This window comes from Gymnogyps californianus, chromosome 3 (genome assembly GCF_018139145.2).
Source record: "Gymnogyps californianus isolate 813 chromosome 3, ASM1813914v2, whole genome shotgun sequence".
Taxonomy (NCBI): domain Eukaryota; kingdom Metazoa; phylum Chordata; class Aves; order Accipitriformes; family Cathartidae; genus Gymnogyps; species Gymnogyps californianus.
In genome coordinates, this window is record NC_059473.1 from 58,124,184 (window position 1) to 58,144,713 (window position 20,530).

The 20,530-nt window shown below is 40.8% G+C and overlaps 1 protein-coding gene across 3 annotated transcripts in view; it reads right to left on the minus strand.

Moving 5' to 3' along the window:
* CNKSR3 (CNKSR family member 3) overlaps window positions 1-20,530 on the minus strand; it is a 59,701-nt gene that overhangs the window by 15,967 nt on the left and 23,204 nt on the right. For all 3 annotated transcript variants that reach the window (XM_050893849.1, XM_050893850.1, XM_050893847.1), the window contains exons 2-4: window positions 11,628-11,791; window positions 3,821-4,023; window positions 2,384-2,471 (exon numbers count right to left, since the gene is read on the minus strand). In XM_050893849.1, coding sequence (XP_050749806.1) covers window positions 2,384-2,471; window positions 3,821-4,023; window positions 11,628-11,791 — 455 coding nt within the window. The remainder of the gene's footprint in view (window positions 1-2,383; window positions 2,472-3,820; window positions 4,024-11,627; window positions 11,792-20,530) is intronic.

Here is a 20,530-nt window from a genome sequence, read left to right on the forward strand (position 1 = left end):
AAGTCTTTGAACTGAAACAAGTTCATGTAACAAACTACAGAAGTTGTCATTGTTTTCTGCAAGAAGAGCTGAACTAGAGAATGGTATTAGATTCTCAGATTAGGAGGTTAAAACAGCAAGGAAATAATGAAACAAGATTTAGAGTATCTATAAGGAGAAAACCCCCAAACCCCAAGCATTTAAACAAGCTTAAATTCCAATATATTTGCCCTTGACATCTCAACCTGCATAACTACCACACAATGCCCAAGAGATGCATCCAGGAGCTGTGAATTGAAGCTGTTCCATATTTCTGATCATCCTCAACACTTCTTCTGTTCCCTCCTACCTCTATTCTGTGCTTTTAAATACAGCAGTCTAAAAAAACCACATACAGTCCGCCAGATACGGACACACCAGGGATATATAAAACAGCTCAGCTATGTTCTCTTTTGTTTTCATAGGTCTTAACGTCCTGTTCACTGTTGTAATGACCACCAAGGACTGAGCTTACACTTTTTTTACATTCTGTCAAAAGCTTCAAGACACTACTACAAAGTTTAGACTCCAGCGTTGTGCATCAGCATAATTTTTCTCTGCTAAATACATCTGCATGAATCAATAGTGAATGTCACCTATCATCATGCAGCCCAGTTGCTCAATATTGCAAAGCCCTTCTGCTCCTTTTCATTTCTATTGACACTGATTATTTTAACCTTAAAGTTTGCCATAAAACTTTAAGAAACAGTGGAGTAAACTCTGTTCCTTGTATCTATATAGCTGTCATTAAAGTTAACTGGAATCTTACTGCATTCCCACCTTGCTTTATTATTCACCCACTTTTACACATCATTTATGATTATGCAGAGCAGCATTGGTCCATGAGAGCCACACTGGTCTCTTCTCCACTATGAGAACTGACCATTTAGTCCTACAGTCTTATTCCCTAATAAGAAATACTTTTGAAGCCTAAAAACTCACCTAAAGATTTTTCAGCTGTATCTCTTTTCCATGTCAGTGGACTCGTTCAGACCATTCTAATATATCTGCAGTGTCCCAGTACAAAATAGTGTTGATTCTTCCCCCATTAATGCTTTTTCTCATATGCACCAATCCCATTCTTTATTATAGCTCATATCAAATTGGCAGAATACTCTGACACTTTTTAAAAGGCAAGGGTTGTATTTGCCAACTTCCATTCCCCTGCCATCAAATGCTGATTTAACTGACAGATTAGACGCCATTTTTAGTAGTTTTATTAATACAGTTCAGCAATCTCATATCTCAGTTCCTGTAGCACTCTTGGGTGAACACCATCTGCTGCTAGAAACGCCTACTGTTCTACTTCACAACCTGCAAATCTGTAGCTGTAAATCTCTGACTTTCTGCAATTGCACACGCAGTGCCCAAACAAGAAGGGCATTCAGCAGCAAGCCAAACTTGTGTGCCTTTGAACTTATAATATCTAGACACTATCCTTTCACAACGATCCAACTGATGTAGCTGGATGTCATCATAGCTTGACAACTCACAGGATGTTGTTGTCCTTTGACATCATCCCCTCAAAATGGGGAGAGAATCACCCATGTCACAGGACATGGTCCTTCAAAGTTCAAACAATATACAGCCATGAACTAACAGCTACAAGCAAGTTCGGCAGAAACTGAAGCGTGCACACAGGGCTTCACAGCCAAAGCAGTGGCACACTGTCAGAACAGTCTCAAAGACAGGCAGTACTATTCAGAGAGCAAAATTACGTCATTTGCCAAGATTGACACAGTTGCTGCATGTCCTTTTAGCTATTACCAATATGAGCGCTCATCACACAGCTGATAAATGGAAAGTTTTGAAACAAAACACTGTGGTCTCACACTACTGGCAGACAAAGCCTGACTAGCAGGATTTGTATTGTAAAGGTGGCAGCTCCTTCCATTACGTGCAGCATTTCCCATCTGATGGCTAAAACATTCTGTATGGGACAAGACCTAAGGAGTCTGCAAGTATAGGTATAATAACCAATGGAGTCATATTTTTCTTTAGAGTTAGCACTGGTAACTGTTTTTCAACATGTTGTTTGGAACTTGAAAATCTTCAAATGCAGACCAACTATTTCAAAAACTAACCCTCTTTCCATTAAAGCTCAAGAAAACACGAGTAGCTTTTAAACCACAGTCACTCAAGAAACAGCCAGCAACAGCAAAATTGGAAATTAAGGGAGGTGGGAAACCAACTCAGAAAAATGGACAACTGAAACTGACCTTCGTGGACCTTCAAAGTTTGAAGTAAGCTCTCATTTCCAGATCTGCCTTCCAATTACTACTTTGCACACAGCGAGCACATTACTTCCCCAAACACCCCCCTTCCTTCCCTTTTGGAAAGCAAAGAGGAAAAGAAATCAGCTGACCTTCTGAACAGTAGTAGTGAGATCCAAGCAAAGCTGAATGATTCTGTTCTTCATTGACGAAAAGTCAGCAATACCTGTAAATGGGGTCCTGCAACAAGAGAAAATTCCCCTTAGATCGAAGGGACAAGTCTCCCATCCTTACCCTATCAGTGAGGATGACATCCACAAAGGTGTGAGGATACAGTTTTACAATATAAATATTCCTGATTGCATAGTCCTGCTCTGTCCTTGCACCAAAATTGGTGAATGTCTAGTGCTGTGGTAAGCAAGTTCAGAGAGCAAAACCAGAAGAAACAGTCAATTTTCCAAACTACAGTTCTCTCAGCTGCATGCTCGAGTCAGATCACACCGACTGTGTTGTAAAAATCACACCCTTGGGTTTGCCAGTGAGTAGATTTCTAACTTCCAAGTCTGATTACTAAACTCAGACTGGAGAGAACAAAAAATATCTCTAAAAGAAGAAAAATGGATTTTCACATTTTACACACAGAGGTGTAGTGAGGCTCAATCTCAGAGAAGGTTCATTATAGGTAGGGCAGCTTTAGAGACTACAGAGTCTCACTTCAGACCCTCCAGACAGCTGAAAAAGCTCAAAGGGGCATTGAGAAGTAACCCCATCAGGTTGGAAAACAGACAAGCCAGCCATCTTGCTGACAGCAAGTTCCAGAAGAAGTTTAGGGCGAGCTGCCAGCAACAGGGTAAGAAGAGGACCAGGTGAGAGGCACAAGCTGTTAACGTCACTGCCTGAACACAGAACCGACTCCTTGCTGGAGAGCAGGGATATGGAAGGATAAAAGCACTCCTTGCTGCCAGTCCCATGCAGCTCTCCTCCTAACCTTCACTTCTCAGGAAAGCTGGCAAGGGGCTTGAGAATTTACATTCATTCTGTGATCATGGACAGCATCCCTGCCAGCACCTAACTGGCTCCGTTGCCTGTTTGCTTCCGCTGCAGCTGTCACAAAACAACTCTGGCTCTTGCCAGGAAAAAAAAGAAGGGGGGAGAGGGGGGGGACACCAACAGGCAGAGGGAGAGTCTCTCCCACTGCTCAGTTTTCAAATCACAGAGGTAAGGCCACGATTTTAGCAGAACATTAAAAATCCTTTTAGAAAGGGACCTGCCAATGACAAGTAATTTAGACGGTGGGAAGGGGAGAGGAGGAAGTCACATGTATGAGAAACTGACCCGAACAGGAAGACTCCTACTTTTATAAATACCAGTTTGGATGCAATGTTAACAGTTTCACTGGTTTTAGCAAGAGTGGAAGTGCAAGAGTAGGTACTCTAGATTAAATTTGTCCACTAGAGGCCTTCTGGCACCACCAAAAAAGGGGTGAGCAAGATCAAGAAGATGTTTACACCCAAGCATCTAGAAATTGCCCTATAAGGAGAAGCAATTCATTATAGCAGTAAATTAAAATATAAAGATTTTATTCTTACCTGTCCAACCATGCAAGCAAGGCTTTAGCAGCACCAATAAGCTCTACCACAGAAGTAAGGAATTCATTGGGGGGCTTGCGAGAGGTCTTTCCATCGTAATTTGAACTTTTCCTACGGCTGCTGATGTAATTTTGCAGATTGTTGGATGATGCTCGCAGCTTGAGAACCAAGTTCTTCATATTGTCTGTTTCAAGGCCATAGTTCTGCAAGGAATATTATTAAGCCTGATAAATCTCCCTATTGAGTCCTCCTATTTATTATACCACAAGTTACAAACTCATATGGGATGAAAGGTCTGAGAATTTGCCCAATTTTTTTCCGATTTTTGGCAAAAATGCCTTCTAAGATTTGTTCTACACAACAGCCACTAAAGAATACTTTTGTGGGTGCCAAACCCCCTCAGTTTCTGACATTAATGAGATCTGAGGACACTTTTCAATCAGAATGAAGTCCCAATGTCCTATCAGATATCATTTACCTTTAAAATGTAGTTGGAGTAACAGGATTGTGTTGTTTTTCTTTTTATTAGAGGAAAGCAAATGCTATTTTGTTTTCTATACTGTAGTATATAAACACTGAAGTAACATTTCATTCACAACTAAACATAAGCTTAATCTGGCAAGAGATAAAAACATCAACAGGAAGCAAATGTAATTTCACAGTCAAAAGTTGGAATAAATATTTGGATCACACGTTTTCAGTAACTGTGCTCCTTGATTACACCAGTGCAATTATTTGCAAGTTTGAGGACTGCATTAACACTATACATAGTAATTAAAACCATTCTTAGACATCGTATTTTTCATTCAACAGCATCTTTATAAAAATTTATGAAACCTAAAAAAAATCTAAGTCCTGCCTGTAACTTCAACTTTATAAATTCAAATACAACCAAACTACGCTCTGTAAGATTAAAACCCAATTGTTTTAAGCAACACATTGATCATCTCATTCCAAACATGTCAGACATGCTATACTATATCTGTTCTGAAGGCAACTCAATTTTGTAATCAAGGTTTTCTTCTTTTTGCTGTCAGTGCGCAAATGTGTGAATTATGTAGCAATATGTTGCTGAGTATCTTTGCTTTTGATTATCCCACCTTGCAAAATCTCTGTGGGCATCTTCTGAAAGTTAAGTCCCAGGCAATGCTTAGCTCTTTTAGTATAGCTGACTAGTAGTTTTCACTCTATCTACTCTTTCTCCTTTCCCCTTCAAAAAACTAAAGCAAGTAAAGCATATCTTAATTCTATTCAACTCCAAGTTTCCAGGGGTTCCCAATGCCTCCACTCAGGATCACAGCATCACCCAGGCTGGAAGGGAGCTCAGGAGATCTCAGTCCAACCTCCTGCTCACAGCAGGCTCAGCTGTGAGCTCAGACCAGCTTGTTCAGGGCTTTATCCAGTCAGGTCTTGAAAACCTCCAAGGACAGAGACTGCAGAGCCTTTCTGGGCAACCTGATCCACCGTCTGACTGTCCCCAGGGTGAGAATGTGTTTTCTTATACCCTGCCTGAACCCCTCGTTTCAACTTCTGCCCAAAGTCTCTCATCCTCCTGCCATGCATCACCATGAACAGCCCAGCTCTGTCATCCTGCCAACAGTGTTCCCCGCCACGGTAGGTGCTGGGGATCTGCTCTTAGGCCTCCCTGAAGCCGTCTCTTCCCCAGGCTGAAGAAGTCCCAGTCCCTCAGCCTCTCCTCACAGGTGAGTACTCCAGCCCTGACCCAACCTGGTAGCCCTCCACTGAGCTTGCTCTGGTTTGTCCATGTCTTTCCTGTACTTGGGGGTGGGGGGCATATGTAGACTAATGAGTGCTGAGTAAAAGGTGATAATCGCTTCCCTCCCTCTCCTGGCCATGCTCCCAGTAATGCAGCCCAGGATGCTGCTGACTTCCTTGCTGCCAGGGCACACTGCGGCTTGTGGCTCCATTCCCTCCATGGTCAAGCATCCATAAAACAAGATGGAATATCTTAGATTAAGTCATTTACAAAAGATGAAACAGAACCTTTGCCCCATAGAAACCCACCAGTGTAAGGAGAGGTTTCAGTTACTCAGCTACCTTTAAAATACCTACCACCTCCTATGGATAAGATCCCAGTGGGTGTAAGTTACACAAGTGCCTCCCTCCTCCCCCTGAGGGCTCTCAGCAAGGAAGTACCCTTAAAATGCAGCCAGGAGTAGGGGTTGAGAGGATATATCCAATTAAAAAAAATGCCACTGTTGCAACAGCAAAGGATATCCTTAAATTTTCCAGGATCACAGAGAGGGAAAGATTTGGATTATTAAACAAAGTTAAGTACTTGCACAGTCATGTGTGAACTTATCACCTTTTAATTTTAACAAAAAAAAACCCCACAAAAAACACAAGAGCATCATTCAGATGCATTTCTTGCAGTTAGTTTTCTCCTCCTCACAGGACATTGCATATTAGTCTATTTTTGGAGGAATACTTTTTCACCAACAGGTCTGGATGTGGGGTAAATTCCTGTGACCACAAGAATTTGTAAGTAGCCATGTGCCAGAAATCTCCCCCTTTAACAGGGGAATTAGAGGACACTGACACACACCCCACACCCCCCCCCCCCCCTCCTTCCATAAAGGGACAGAAAATACAAAAGATTTTTTTCTGTACAGTGGTATAACCACCTAATCGCTCTGGTCAGAACTTGAGAGAGTCTTCACATATTTAAGTATCTCCAGGTCTTTCTTTCTGTCATTCAGGTGCAGAAATCATGCCCACCACCTGTGGCTGTCTGCAATTAGAGATGGCCCCAGCATTTAAGAGGACACATGTTGATAACACCAGGTCAGCTTTTGGCTTTGGCCCTAAAACATTCACATACTCATTATCACACCTCTTTCACCTGATTTATACAGCAGGTCAGTCTGGTGTGACTTTTCCAGTTCAGCTAGTTTTTAAATAATTCTGTCAAATAGTTCTCAGTTTTGAAGCGGACTTCAGCAACACCGGTGTTGCCTCTGAAGATATAGGGGCTCCACGCTATGACTGCAACTGGTCTCCCCAACAGCCTATCAAGGGCACATCACAGCCAAGCTCTCCAAGTCACTGCAATAAGCTTTCCTACAACTTCCCCCAGAGACTCTACAGAGTGCACCTGAGATATCTAAACCAGCAGTCTGTGCTCTAGGAAAAGTCCTGGCTAAGCACTATGCCTATCCAGCACAACAGGGAACATGCAGCTCTTCAGTACAAGCGACGGAATTCTCCAACTATGGATCAGCCCTGAGGGATGAACTTCCCCAGAACAAAGGGTCATCACAACCCAAACCACCTCTGCTCCAGGGGCAAGCCAGTCTCCTCACCTGTTTGCTCTAATACACAGAAAACATTATGCCCCTTCACCAGATATAGCAATGTTTCTATCCAAGCTGACACTATCTCCACCACCTCACGCATAACCACCTATTTCTGCTATTTTTCTGCTCCTTCACTTGCAATGTCCAGTCTGTTGGGAGGTCTGGTTTGGGAAACTAAACCATTCAAAAAACCTACTCCCTTTCTTACTGTAGTGTGCTCTCAGCTCGTTTAGCTCCCTGAAGTAGCTCACCTCAAGGTCAGGTGAATGCAAGCACAAAAGATCACTAATCAGAGGACAGAAAGGGGTGGAGGCAGCAGTTGACTTGGATTAATTTAACCTGTCATGGAGCTGTAGCCCCAATTCAGGACAGATAGGAATGTTGATAGCATGGCAGCACACCAAACAGCCTTCACAGGGACACACAGTTGAAGTGCAAAGCTTAGCAGGCTTTTTTGAAATATTTCTACAGGATTGAGGCTACAATATTTAACAGATTATTATTTAAGCAACCAAAAGGTTTTAGATGTGAACCAAAAGAACACATTACATTTTCCTATCGCTCCCAATTTAAAACATCAAAGTTGCTTTCATCAAAACACAGGCTGAAGCCAGCGGTCAAGAGCACCCTATGTCAAACATTCCCAAGTTGTTACTCATTAACCTGGGGAGCCACACGCAGGGCTGCAGCGAGAGACAGCATGCACACGTGCATGAGAGAGCACATGTGCACAAGAGCGCGCGCTTTCCAAACTCCATTGCATTTAATGAGAAAAAGTACACTGACCAAAGAATTGCTCAAGGTCAGGCAGCCAACATAAAATTTAAAAAAAAAAAAAATTGTGGCTAACTGAAGTCAAAAGAGCACAGCAGTTGTGTCAGAGCTGACTTGGGCTGATCCAGAGCTCTGCTACTAACCAGGGGCAGCATCGCCTTCCCCTTCACAGCCATGTTCATGTGCCGCAGTGTGATGAGCTGGATCTGCTGGCCAATCCAACTAAAAACCAGCTCTGGGAAAAAAAAAAAAAAAATTAATAAAACCAGACTGAGTGCCTGCTCAAAAGCTGATCCAACTCACTGCATGCCTATATAAACACTAGAGTTAACACAAGGTACTGTCACAGTCACCCATTCTTGCTCTCTCTCTTCTAACAAAAATGCATCCTAAAGAATCCTTTGGATTCCCAACTTTCCTAATAAACTGCACTAAATTTAAGTTGAGACCTCTAGAAAACTGAAATCTTATGAGGTGGTGCATAGATGTGGTGCTTTTGACAAGGATTAGCCACAAAGGATAAGTCTTCATGTATGCATGTTCTATTTTATGTTATGATGTTATATTTTGTTGCACTGCAAATATGCTGGCAGAACATTACTACCAGTGAAATTATCAAAGGCACAACAGTAAAAACTATGTTCTTTTTGTTTTGTGGTTGATTTTTTTTTTGATTGCTTAAAACTAGAATCTCTTCATTCTAACCTCAAGAAAAATCAGCTGCTTTTTTGCTTCCAAACTCTTCCATCATACAGTGTAGGCAAAGACTCAGAAATCTAATCCAAAGAACACATTAAAAGTGAAAATATTTGCATACAGTTTCCTGTTAATGCTTGCATTGTTTTATATTTATTAAGCCCAAACAGGGAAGTCTACTCATCAGGGAATGATGAGTAAGTATTCAGTTTTCACCACCTCTCTAGATGCTTTTTGTCCCAATTATTTGGCTGAGAAAGCTTATTTTCTGGATCCCTGCCCCTGTTTTTGTGGTTTTGCATGAGTTTAGAAAGCATATTTATGTATGTTTGCTCTCTCCTCCCCCAAATACTTCAGTCAACTAAGAAATATCTTCCTCCCATCCCTTTTCTCCCCCAAGCAAATACTGACATCAACAAAAAGGTGGAGGCACTCAAGTTGCTGTATGTTGCCCCCTCTGGGGAATTCAGTTTTTTTGATATGTCCTCTAAATTCCTTAAATAAGTCTTCCATATCTGTTCAGAAAAGTCTACTAGACCAGCTTGAGAGCAACAGAACCGTGTGCTCACAGGAAACCTTCACTTTTTATCCCTGTCCACACACTCTCCTGCTGCCTCTTCAGCTGCAGCTTTGTTGCACGTGCAGCCACTGCTATGAGGAGATGAGGGAACACTGCCTCATCACCAAAGCAGCAGAGAAAGATGCATTCATTTCTCTTTCAGCTATACTGGTTCCAGAGTTCACTTACTGCAGCAGCAAACACCGTAACTTGCAGACATATTTTCAGCTTGGCAGTGTAGCTGCCAAAGAAGGCTCTATCCCTATAAAATCTTAAACAAAAAAAAAAAAGTGTATTTGGAGTCCTTTCTCAAGGAAAGGACTACCTTCACACTGTATTTTTATGACTGATCTACTGAGGCTGGAAAAAAGGTCTGTATGGTCAATGCTTGAAAAGAGTTACTGAAGGAGAAAGATGTTCCAAAGACAGCTGCTTCACTGCCTTTAGTGCCGCAAGTCCTCCTGTGGCGTGAGGGAACCAAAGCACCGATCTGAAGGAAGCTCAGTTGAAAAACTGCCAAGGCAAAACTAGATAAAAAGGGAAATTCTTCTTGAGAACTCCAGACCTGGGGAACCACCAAAACCCCCTCAGCGCCCCCCCACCCCCCAAGAACGACAATTTTAAAAGCCTGACCTCAGGCTGGTCCAGCCAATGCCACATTTCCACAGTGTGAGCTAAAAGCAGGGGGCGGAACAGAAAAAAAAAAATCCCAAACATAGTTCCTTTGCTTTTTAATTCAAGGCCCCAAAAGTTAGGGAAATGTCACCATATACACACACACACAAAAAAAACACCAGCCACTAAAATGATATCAACACACAGACCCACTTTCAAAAGAACTCACACAGGTGGAATAGGGAAACTTTTATTCTCTTACACAAAGAGAAGAGACAGCAAAATAAAAAAATTGGCTGTCACTAGAACTTAAAACACACCATCCCCTCAGGAACAAAATCAACAGTCATTTTATACAACAATCCCAAAAAGTCAAGGGAAGGGGCATCAAGAAGGTGACAAAGGGCATAACTAAAACATGGGAATTCTTCCTCCACGTCTTAAAAGGGAACAAGGACATTTCAGCTGCAATATGTGAACCCTTGTCTAATGCATTAAATTGAGCTGCATTTCACAAAGGATTTCCAGAAACGAGTCTGAGGTCAAAACTTTTGTCTACAAAGGAAATTAGAAGGAAATTGTAGGAGATAAAACACAGCTTTAGGTTCTGGCGGTCATCCAGCTTTGTTCATTTTATTCTAGTGTTTTAAAAAGAAAGAAGAAAAAAGTGCCTTTGGGGGCTGCCACATCCATTACTTCAGTCAGGACGGTATACAGCACACAGTACATTTACTAACTCACCAGCCCCCTTCACTTGCCCGACAGATTATCCCTTCCCACAACATGAACTGCATTTCAGGCTAATTATGTTGTTCTATTAGATTTTCAAGTTAAGTGTTAAAAATTTTTGATAGATCAAATACTGAAGAGGAAATAAAACTTTTTTCAAATATAAGAGCAAGTCTTTGGGAAACATTTCAGATTGTATGAAGTGATTTCATTAAATATACTTCTTTCAGGACAGGCTATCCAATTTGTTCCTGGTTATGGAGTACAAATGATCCCTGCAGCAAATAAAGCATGGATCACACAGGCAATAAAGACTCTGCATTTTAAGAGGAGTATGCTCGGTGCTGCAAGTCTTGCCTAATGAAAGGAAGGCGGGCCAGTGCTGGCCGAGGAATCATCAGTCAGCCTTTCCCACCCTTCTCTCTGATGCAATCATATATACCTCTGGCGCTCATTCGCTGCGTTACATCAAACATCTTCAAGACTATGTCCAAACTACGGCTTTTAAATAAAGCCTGTGCTAGTAAAATAATCCAAAATATATTTATTCTTTGCAGAGTGTGTTTGTTTTAAAAGTATCTGCACAGTTATATATCAGGAGTAAGACAGAGGAACAGCTTAAATTCCAAATCCAATGAGAGTTGAACTCGACTGTAACTGAGTTAGCAAAACATCCCTCATTAAGAACATTTTCTTCACTTTGTACATAGACTACAGAATTGCCTTAAACCCATTTCAACTGATGTGATGAACCATTAGAAGACATACTGTTGAAATGACAGCTGCTGTCTTCTATGACAAATTCACTCTACTCAATAGCAATTTTAATCACTGTGTTCGCTAACAGGAGCCACAAGATCTAACAATGCTACTCAGACAACTTCTTTCTTCAGAAGTGCAGCCAAATGAATTAGCATTGCCTCTTATCAGGAAAAAGTTAAAGAGCAATTAACACAAAGCTTGCAACAATTAAACAAATTCTTACTGTTTTCTTTTACCATAATGTGTAACAGAAAGCAAGAGACACAGGTATTCTGGTTTTATCAGACTTGCCTTAGTTAGTCACCCAAAAGAACACTAAAAAATTCTTTGTGTGTCTGTTCACAACTTAACTAACCAGTGCACACAGGAGATCCACAGCCTCTAGAACCAGTTCCTGGTGTCCAATCCGTGAGATACCCAAGTCTTCAAGGTCCTGGTGAGAAATCTGTAACAGCTGTTCACCATTTATCTTCTCCCGTTCAAATTTATGAACATACTGCTGCAGGCAATCGTCCAGGCCTACCAAAACACAAGAGAGAAAGCAGGGGATGCGATTACAAATGTCTGTCTTTTCTTCCCCTTCCCCCAGTTAAAAAAAAAAACCCACCAACAAATAACACCAAAAAACCACACACACAACAAAAACAAACCCTGTGAAAGGCACAAATTGCAAGTTCATACAATATGCGATACCAAATTATAAAAGAAACTTGCAGTGAGACTGAAGTTGTACCACAGGGGCATAGAAACAGAGCACACAGGCTATGTGGATCTTTGGGTCACCTAAGACAATGCACAATCCACCTGCTCCTTGTGGATCAAGCTCAGCAGGTAAGAACGTCCCTTTGGTGTCTGTATAGGTACAGCTATCAGGGGGCATGTGTAGACTCAGCTATCACAGTAACCCAAAACCCTGAAGGGCAACCAAAGCAACAACAACAAAAAATAACTGACAAAAAAAAAAAAGAAATACAACGCAAGGCAAGAAGGAAGATCTTGCCCAAAGCCTAATTAAACAAGCAAACAAACAAAAGCACAAAAACCTGCAGCTCCCCATCCACTTATATATAGAAGGGCTAAATGAATGATGAGAGGAAAATGGAACAATCAAAGGCAAAGCAATCAAAATGATGTTTGGCTCAAGTCTCATTATTCCCTTGATCTATGAGACCCTGCAGCTTCCTGAATCAGCCATTCCTTCCCCTTGCTAAGGATTAACGGCACACACCAATAAGAAAGCTAATTCACTTTTGTATCTATGAAGTATTTTTAAAACAGTTTAGAGTATTTTGTCCCAAAAATCAATATCCCCAAAATCCTCACTTTAAATTGTGACTCTATGATCCTGTTCCCTACAGTATCTTTTCCCTAGTGATTACAGAAAGGATTTCTGGTTTTCATTTTGTTTTATTTAACTAAACTTCATGTGTTAATCCTGTTTTCTTGTGTATTCTGCTAATTTCCTCTGTTCTTAAAGATCCTGTGAGCAGCAACAACCTAGGGAAAAAATTTGGATGGATGTCTTATTTTACAGATGATGCAGTGCTCTTGATGCCCTGTTCCACTTCAACATATTAGCTAGAGCAAAAGGAACAGATCCAGTTAGATCTGTTTTGTAGAAATACACCACATTCACTGAAAATAGTTGACAGGAGCAAAAATTCAGATTACACATTCAACATCTACTTTGTAGCATCCAGAACAGATACATTGTTTGACCATTACATTTTAAAAAAAAAAAATTGAACCTTTAGCTGTATAAAGGATGTTTATCCGCTACGCTGGCTCAAAAGGAAGCCATTGAGATGGACAGGATGTCGAATGCTGCAGATGAGAAACACGAACAGCATCCTGAACTACAAGGAAACGAGAGCCAGAAGACCAGCACTCAGTTCCACTCATGGAGCTGCAGTAGCAGCCTGGAAAACAAGCACTCCGAGCACACTCTACTGCCAAGAAAATATTTGAGACAAATCACAAGGGGGGGTTCAAGGAGTCACATGAAACATTCATTTCATAACAGCAGCACGAGCAGTCACTGCTGCCTTGCAGTGTCCGGTCACAGCACATCTGTAGATTACAGACTCTCAAAGGCACAGGCTTACTTAATACGCATCACTTGCCTTTATAACGCTCGCTCAGAAATTAATGACAGACACCCTGGCACTTAACAGTCACCCCTTTACATGACTCGGGCAAGCTTAGTTACTGCAGTACATCAAAATCTGGCTGAACAAGCTTGACTCCTCCACGTGCAGAGCTATAGTGCGCACAGCTTGATTTTTAAGCATAATTATGAATGGGAAAACCTGCATGCAAGATGAGCAGAGTCTCCCAGGGCTACAGTAGTTTGGGGTGCATTCTTGTTTCTCCCCATCTGTCTTGGCAAAGCCGCATAAATTTTGAAAATTGAGCCCAGTGTTCTCTTTCCCACAGGCACCAAATTCTCCCTTAGGCTATACAAACTCTTTTCCCAGGAAAAAATAATAAAAAGATCTGGCCTTCATTGTTTAACAATTTATTTTTTCAAAACAAGTTCTCAACCGAGGCTGACATACAGTGCACGTATTTGGCATTCCCAATTTTTAATGCTGTCTTGCAGACCACTGTTTCCCATCATTTGCCATTGTAAGCCCATAGTTTCCATTACAAATTACACAAACACCTAAAATAAAACACTTTATTCAGCATGCAATGAAGTTTTTATTTTTTAAGTTTTTTTGGATGCAGTGTTGCTTTTGCCTACTATCCTTTCTGTGTGTTGACTCAACTTTCTAGATCCTCATTCTATGCTAAAACGAGACACACAAATGTATATATCTCCCCCAAGAAATACAACTATGGCTTTCAGCTTGCCTGTGCTTTTTTCCTTTAATTCATGCTTGCCTGTTCTTGAAGGTCTATTACAACTTCAACAGCTACCTCTAAAATATTTTTTTAATAAGAGTCCTTAAAAACAATACTTCTACAATCACACCATAAGACTACATTTTGTAAAATAAAATATTACAAAATCACACAAATGTTAATTCAAAACAGTCAACACAGAGGCACAGCCGCTCAGCTAGAAATGTATTTAAGATTAAGTGACCAAAACTATGCAAAGCAGGAAGTGAAGACAGACCCACGCACTCATGGCAAGCATTCACTAATGGTTTAAGATGAGCTTACTAACATCAGTGTTGTTATTATTTTTACTGAGAAACATATGGAAAAATCTTAAACATTTTAACTGAGATTGCAACCACATTTATAGTCTATTGTTTAATTTTCCATTGTATGAATGAAATGTTTAAACATCCTATGCAAACCAAAAAATTCCTATTTCTCCAAGAGGGAAAGAAGAGGGAGGAAAAAAGGACTCATAAATCAGTTCAATAAAATAAACTAAATAATATTTAAGTAAAGTTTAAAAAGTCAGCATTCAAATACCACTGGTAATCTAAATGAACTGCTCATTTTTTCCTTCTTCCAAACATCTTAGTTCTTTCTATGTATTCTCTCTGTGAACTTCAGAGCCTCACATAGACTTGGTACTGCCCATTAGCAAAGTCTAAATATTTTTGAGAAACTTAGATGAATTAAAAACTACAAAAAGCAGTCTACATTACTCAGACGCTGTCTTACATGCCATGTCATTTTCAACAGTGCAATATTAGCAGGTTCAAGCAAGAAAATAGTTTTCTCTATTTCCAAAAATATACAATTATGACTCGGACATTTGAAAAGATATCTGTATTTATTTCCTTTACCCACTGAAGAGCCCTTCTGAAGTCTAATCTATTCATTTTATGCTCAAAGTGTGTTTAAAAAGCATTTGTGTCAATTGCATGTGAGAAATCTTTATATTATTCCTTGCACGTACATCAAAATCATGCACAAAAGATAACATTCTTCCTACTTACATAATTGTTAAGAGAATGAGGGAAGATGGAAATAGAAATAGCAATTGCAGAATGTTACCCAAGTTTTACAACAACAGTAGCAGTGATTTTTTGGGGAGGAAGAGAGACTAGTCTAGTTAGTGTTATTCGTATTGTGAAAACCCTTCTGAGGAACTGCAGTGCAACTTGAACAAAACTCCCAAATTTTGGCAGGTGTAGAGATGTGCAATAGATCCTAGGAACTGTCTAGACTTTTCTGTCTAAAATAACCTTCCACCACCACACAAAGCACCCCAGAAGACATTCAATACCTTGCATTCATGCAGAAACATTAGGACAGGGCTTACACTTACAGATTTGCACTGATACCAATCTCAGTCTGTTTCCAAGATTAAGAAAGTTATTTTGAATAAGAACTGAGGGGGAAAAACAACCCAACTTTGAGGGGGTTAAAGGGGAGGCTTGGGTCTAAGCCATACCTATCTGTTTACTATTCAGAGAGAATTAACATTTCTACTGTTGATAGATGTCAGCCATTCCGCAATGACATATCTGACTCCCAAAGTACTAGAGATGTGTATTTTATAAGTAGAATCGTTAAGTGGTTTCATGCTTTTTGCTCAGCTTCTGTGCTGGACATTACCAAATAATTTACCTACCATAAAGCAATAAAAACAGTTAACTAATGTATTATGGCCATAGGTCCAAAACCAGTTGACTCACCACCTCTTCTCTCCTCCCACCATCCTACTCTTCCTCACTCTCTTCTCTTGTGAGACCACAGAGTCTATATACTCCAACATGGGGGGGTGGGGGGAGTAGCAAGGAAGGGGAAGGGGAGATAAACAGGGCAAGGAACTGAGCAAGGAACGGGGAGGGGGAACTGCAAGGTGACAGGGATCGTTTTCCATTACTTCAGGAACTTGAACAGATTCTCAGGATAGCTCATAAAATGCCAAAGCTGACACGAGGAAGCAGGAGGAGCACAAGCCACTTGAACAGAGGAAGAACTCATAAGTACAAGACCTTCTCCTTCTCATAGCACCACCACGGGGATCATTGCTCACTGTCTCAAGGAAATAAAGCCTTATTATTATGAACATGTACTCATCTCTTCTCTATTGGGTGACTAACAAACTGGCAGCACCTGGCGTCTCAGGGTAGCACCAAGGTTCAACTACAACCCTCAGCCCATCAAGGAGCTCCCTCAGACCTTGGACAGCTGGCTAGGTAGGACTGCCGAAGTCTTTTTTTGCCTCATCACCTTAAGAAACACACATTCAAATGTTATAAGAATCTGAGCTTCCCACCTAAGAAAGTCTCTCTTATTCCAGTCTCCCCTTCAGGGTCTATTCAGTTGCCACTTTCAGTCTCTAAAGACTCCTTGCACACACCAACTCCAATCCATCCTCCCAAGCTTTGAAAGATCATCAATTCTAGGAGAATCTTTGACATACCCCATGGTACATGCCATTATAGCATAATTTATATTCCACATCATTTTAAAACTGTTATTGTGATAGATGGAGGACATGAAGTGAGGAAGCTATTTCCAGGACTGGAAGAAATTAATAAAAGAAAAAGCAGGAAGGAATCAAGGCAGCAAACGAACTCTAGAAAGAGAAAAGAGCTACTTCATAAGCGGCTGAGCCAGCACCTGAGAAAGCGAATGAAAGTAAGGAAAAAGGGTCTGCAAGACAGCTGTGAAAAGCTGAAGCAGCTCAGTAGGACAGGTACAGGGTGAAAAGGAAGAAACAGAAAACAAAGGAGAAAAAGAAAACTGTGTGTTTGTTTTCTAATATAGAACGCAGTGGGAAGGTTGTTCCACTCTAACACCACAGATACCATTCTCCTCCTGCAATATTACAGACAAACAGAGCCAGCGATGACTTTAACAAAGGAATTCAAGGTCCTTTAAAAGGATGATAAAAAAATAAATCTAGAGCAGTCAGTGCAAACTTAATTCAGTAACAGTTTGAGCCTAGGTAAGAACTGAATTTCTAGGACCCACATGCCTGATTGTTTTAGCATTTATCTTTCCATAAGTTTTCAGAACAAAAGTTTAGTTATTAGTTGGTGTGAGCCACTTATAGGGGCCAGAAAAGAGCTCAAAGGCCTTAGTTTGCCAAGAAAAAATAAAAGCCTTCAAGAGATCTTTGAATTACTGTCTAGTGTACAAAGGTAAAAAACCCTTCCTCATTCAGTTTTTTAATCCTAGTAGTTTCACAACCATTCATAACACTGCCACCATCTGAAGTATCAATCCCTTAAAAAAACCCACCAGAATTGAAGAGCAAGAGCTGCTTATTATCAGCATCACAAAGTGTCTCCTGCATAAACTAGCTTGTTTAAAAAATAAGTTCTCCTCATGTAGTCAATTGTAAGCAACTCTTCCACATTTCTGTTTAAAACCAAGCAGGCATGGCCTCTTGCCTCACCAGGCATTAGGTCTAGCTTTGCTGAGGACAGGCATTGCCTAAAACAGCCAGAATGATACAGAAGTTTCTTGTCTGTCCCCCCCTTCATACAGGGATGGAGCCAGACAAATTGCTGGCCTCTGCCTGCCAGCAGGGATGCAAAGGGCAGCTCCCTCATGAAGGTCACAGCAGGACAGAGGGAAAGGGCGAAGCCTTCAACTTTGATAATGAGTGCTTTACTGTCCCCTCTGTAATCCCCTCTGACTGACAGTTGCACAGAAAGCCTTTTGCAACATGCTCCTATTTTCAGTATTTCCAACTAACATATTTAGCCTGGAAAAAACAGACTACATACACATGTGTTCACGCTACCTCAAAATAAATCCATTTATTCCATTCAATCCCATAGCTTCTTTTGAATGCAAAATTGAAAGCTTTGCCTTGTAAGAGAACTGGTGGGTAAATCCGGGTTGTAAACCATCCTGACCAGAAGGGCTATGGACACTGTGTTTAACCTTTAGTCGCTCCATATAGATGCAATCTCAGATTGACAGGCCTTCTGCTGTGCTATACTTTTTACCAGTCCTCCCTACAAAGCCATTGAGTGAGTCCATTCCAGCAGGACCATTATCATGCTCCAGACTGTAAATTTGAGGACGATTATAAGCTTCAACACTTCACAGGGTAAATCACGAAGTATGTTAAGGAAGAGTCAAAATAGCTTTTGTCCACACGCTTGCTGAACCCTTCCAAGAACTGCAGCAGGTTTGCAAAGCAAGACCTCTCTCTACAAAAGCCAGAAAAACCTACTCAAATTTCCCTCACAAAATATTTTCAGGAAACTAAGCAGACGTGGAGTAAGTAAGAGTGGAGCCTTTACAGAGGAAAAAATTGTAGGGAGGAGAAGGACACAATAAAGGCCCATAAAGCCAGAAGTAGCACAGAAAAAAAGAGCACTGATTATACATCATCTCTTCCAATACAGGAATTAGGGAGAGCCAATGAAGCTAGAATATAACAGGTCCAAACAAGCAATAAAAGAGTGATTCTTCACACACCAGTATGCAATGAACGTTCAATATCCCTGTGGGTTCAGGGGAAGGTGAACAGGTTCATGAAACAAAGTGCCACAGAAGTCGTGTCTGACTGAAAGACTCAAACAGAAATGGTTGAAGGCTTGAGGAAGCCTACAGAAGGAAACACACAATCTGTCATCTTTCCTATGATCCTCCTTAACATATCCCTTTTTGGCAAACACTCAGGATAGGACACTGAGCTACAGGACACAGGAATTCCACAGCTGTGCCACACACAGCACCAAAGTGTAGATGGCAGCTTCCTTTTAATTACTTTTATCCTACGACTTAAGAAAATTGTTCTCTCTTCACTAGTGAAAGCTACTGTTGGTGTTAGCATTTACTGTAATAGTGACACAAGACTTTCCCAAAAATGCAAAAACTCTATACAGAGAGATGGGGGGGAGGGGGTGTGTATGGACGAAAAGGCTAAACACTCATACTGTATTGTGATATCAATTTAAGCCAAAAGATATAACCAAAGCTTTTACAGACTGGTAAAAAAAACATAGCAAAAATAGACCCTAGTAATACTAGGAAATAGATCACAGTGAATCATACAGCTGCTCTTGTGGGTTGTAATCCAGCTTGAGATACTAACAACAAGTGGGAAATTGCAAGAGTGAATTAATTTAGAAATTGTACCTTCAGTTGACAATGAACGAACTTGCATCAGGACTGCAAAAATATATTTGACATGAGTGAATGGTAGCATACAATAAACTGAGATATAAGTAATTCTATAATAAATGTAAAGTTAACGGTATTTAATTCCAAAAGCATTTCAGCTAAAACTCAAAGTTGAGTTTTCTTTCTTTTTAATAGCTCTTTTTCAGGGAACTCATGAAAAAATTGGGGTGGGGAAAGAAAAACCTATTTCTACTATTTTCCATATGGGGTTTCTTATTATGACATAGCTTTAAGGCTTCAAATTAAAGGCAAAATTAAAATGTAATGCTATAGAAATTGAAAAGTGAATTGTGCTGGCATGCCATGTTTCTAAGGAAAAAAAACAAACACCAAAACAACAAGAAGACACAGCATAACAACATAGATTTAACCAGAAAAATCTCTCTTTATAAAAGATACAAGCATGAAGACATAGGCCAATCATACTTTACTACACTGAAAAACAGATCACTATGCCACTACCACAGAGAGACAGAAATTAAAGTCTTTTTCAATTTGACAGGGTATTGCCTCTAGACATGAAAAAGTAGAGTATATCAGGAAACAAACAAACAAAATCTATTGTATTACATTCCCACCAATTTGAAGGCAGGTGGGTCAGAATACACATGCAGTTATGTTTTTCACCAGCAGAGCTAGACTGGACATCTGTGCACAGCTGTGGGCCCCTGCTGCATGTACTAGGCCATAACCTACTGGGGCTTTGCTGCCATCATGCTCGCTAATGTCACCCACTTCCCTGAGAAAATGCAATTGACTCCACCTCTGAATATCAGGCCATTAAGTATCATTTGGCTTCTAGGACTGAAATTTTGACTCACCTGTGTGCTGGTTTTGCCTGGGATAGAGTTAATTTTCTTCGTAGTAGCTAGTATGGGGCTATGCTTTGGATTTGTGCTGGAAACAGTGTTGATAATACAGAGATGTTTTCCTTACTGCTGAGCAGTGCTCACACAGAGTCAAGGCCTTTTCTACCTCTCACCCCACCCCACCAGTGAGCAGGCTGGGGGTGCACAAGAAGCTGGGAGGGGACACAGCCGGGACAGCTGACCCCAGCTGACCAAAGGGATATTCCATACCATACAATGTCATGCTCAGCATATAAAGCTGGGGGAAGAAGATGGAAGGGGGGGGACGTTGGGAGTGATGGCGTTTGTCTTCCCAAGTAACGGTTACATGTGACGGAGCCCT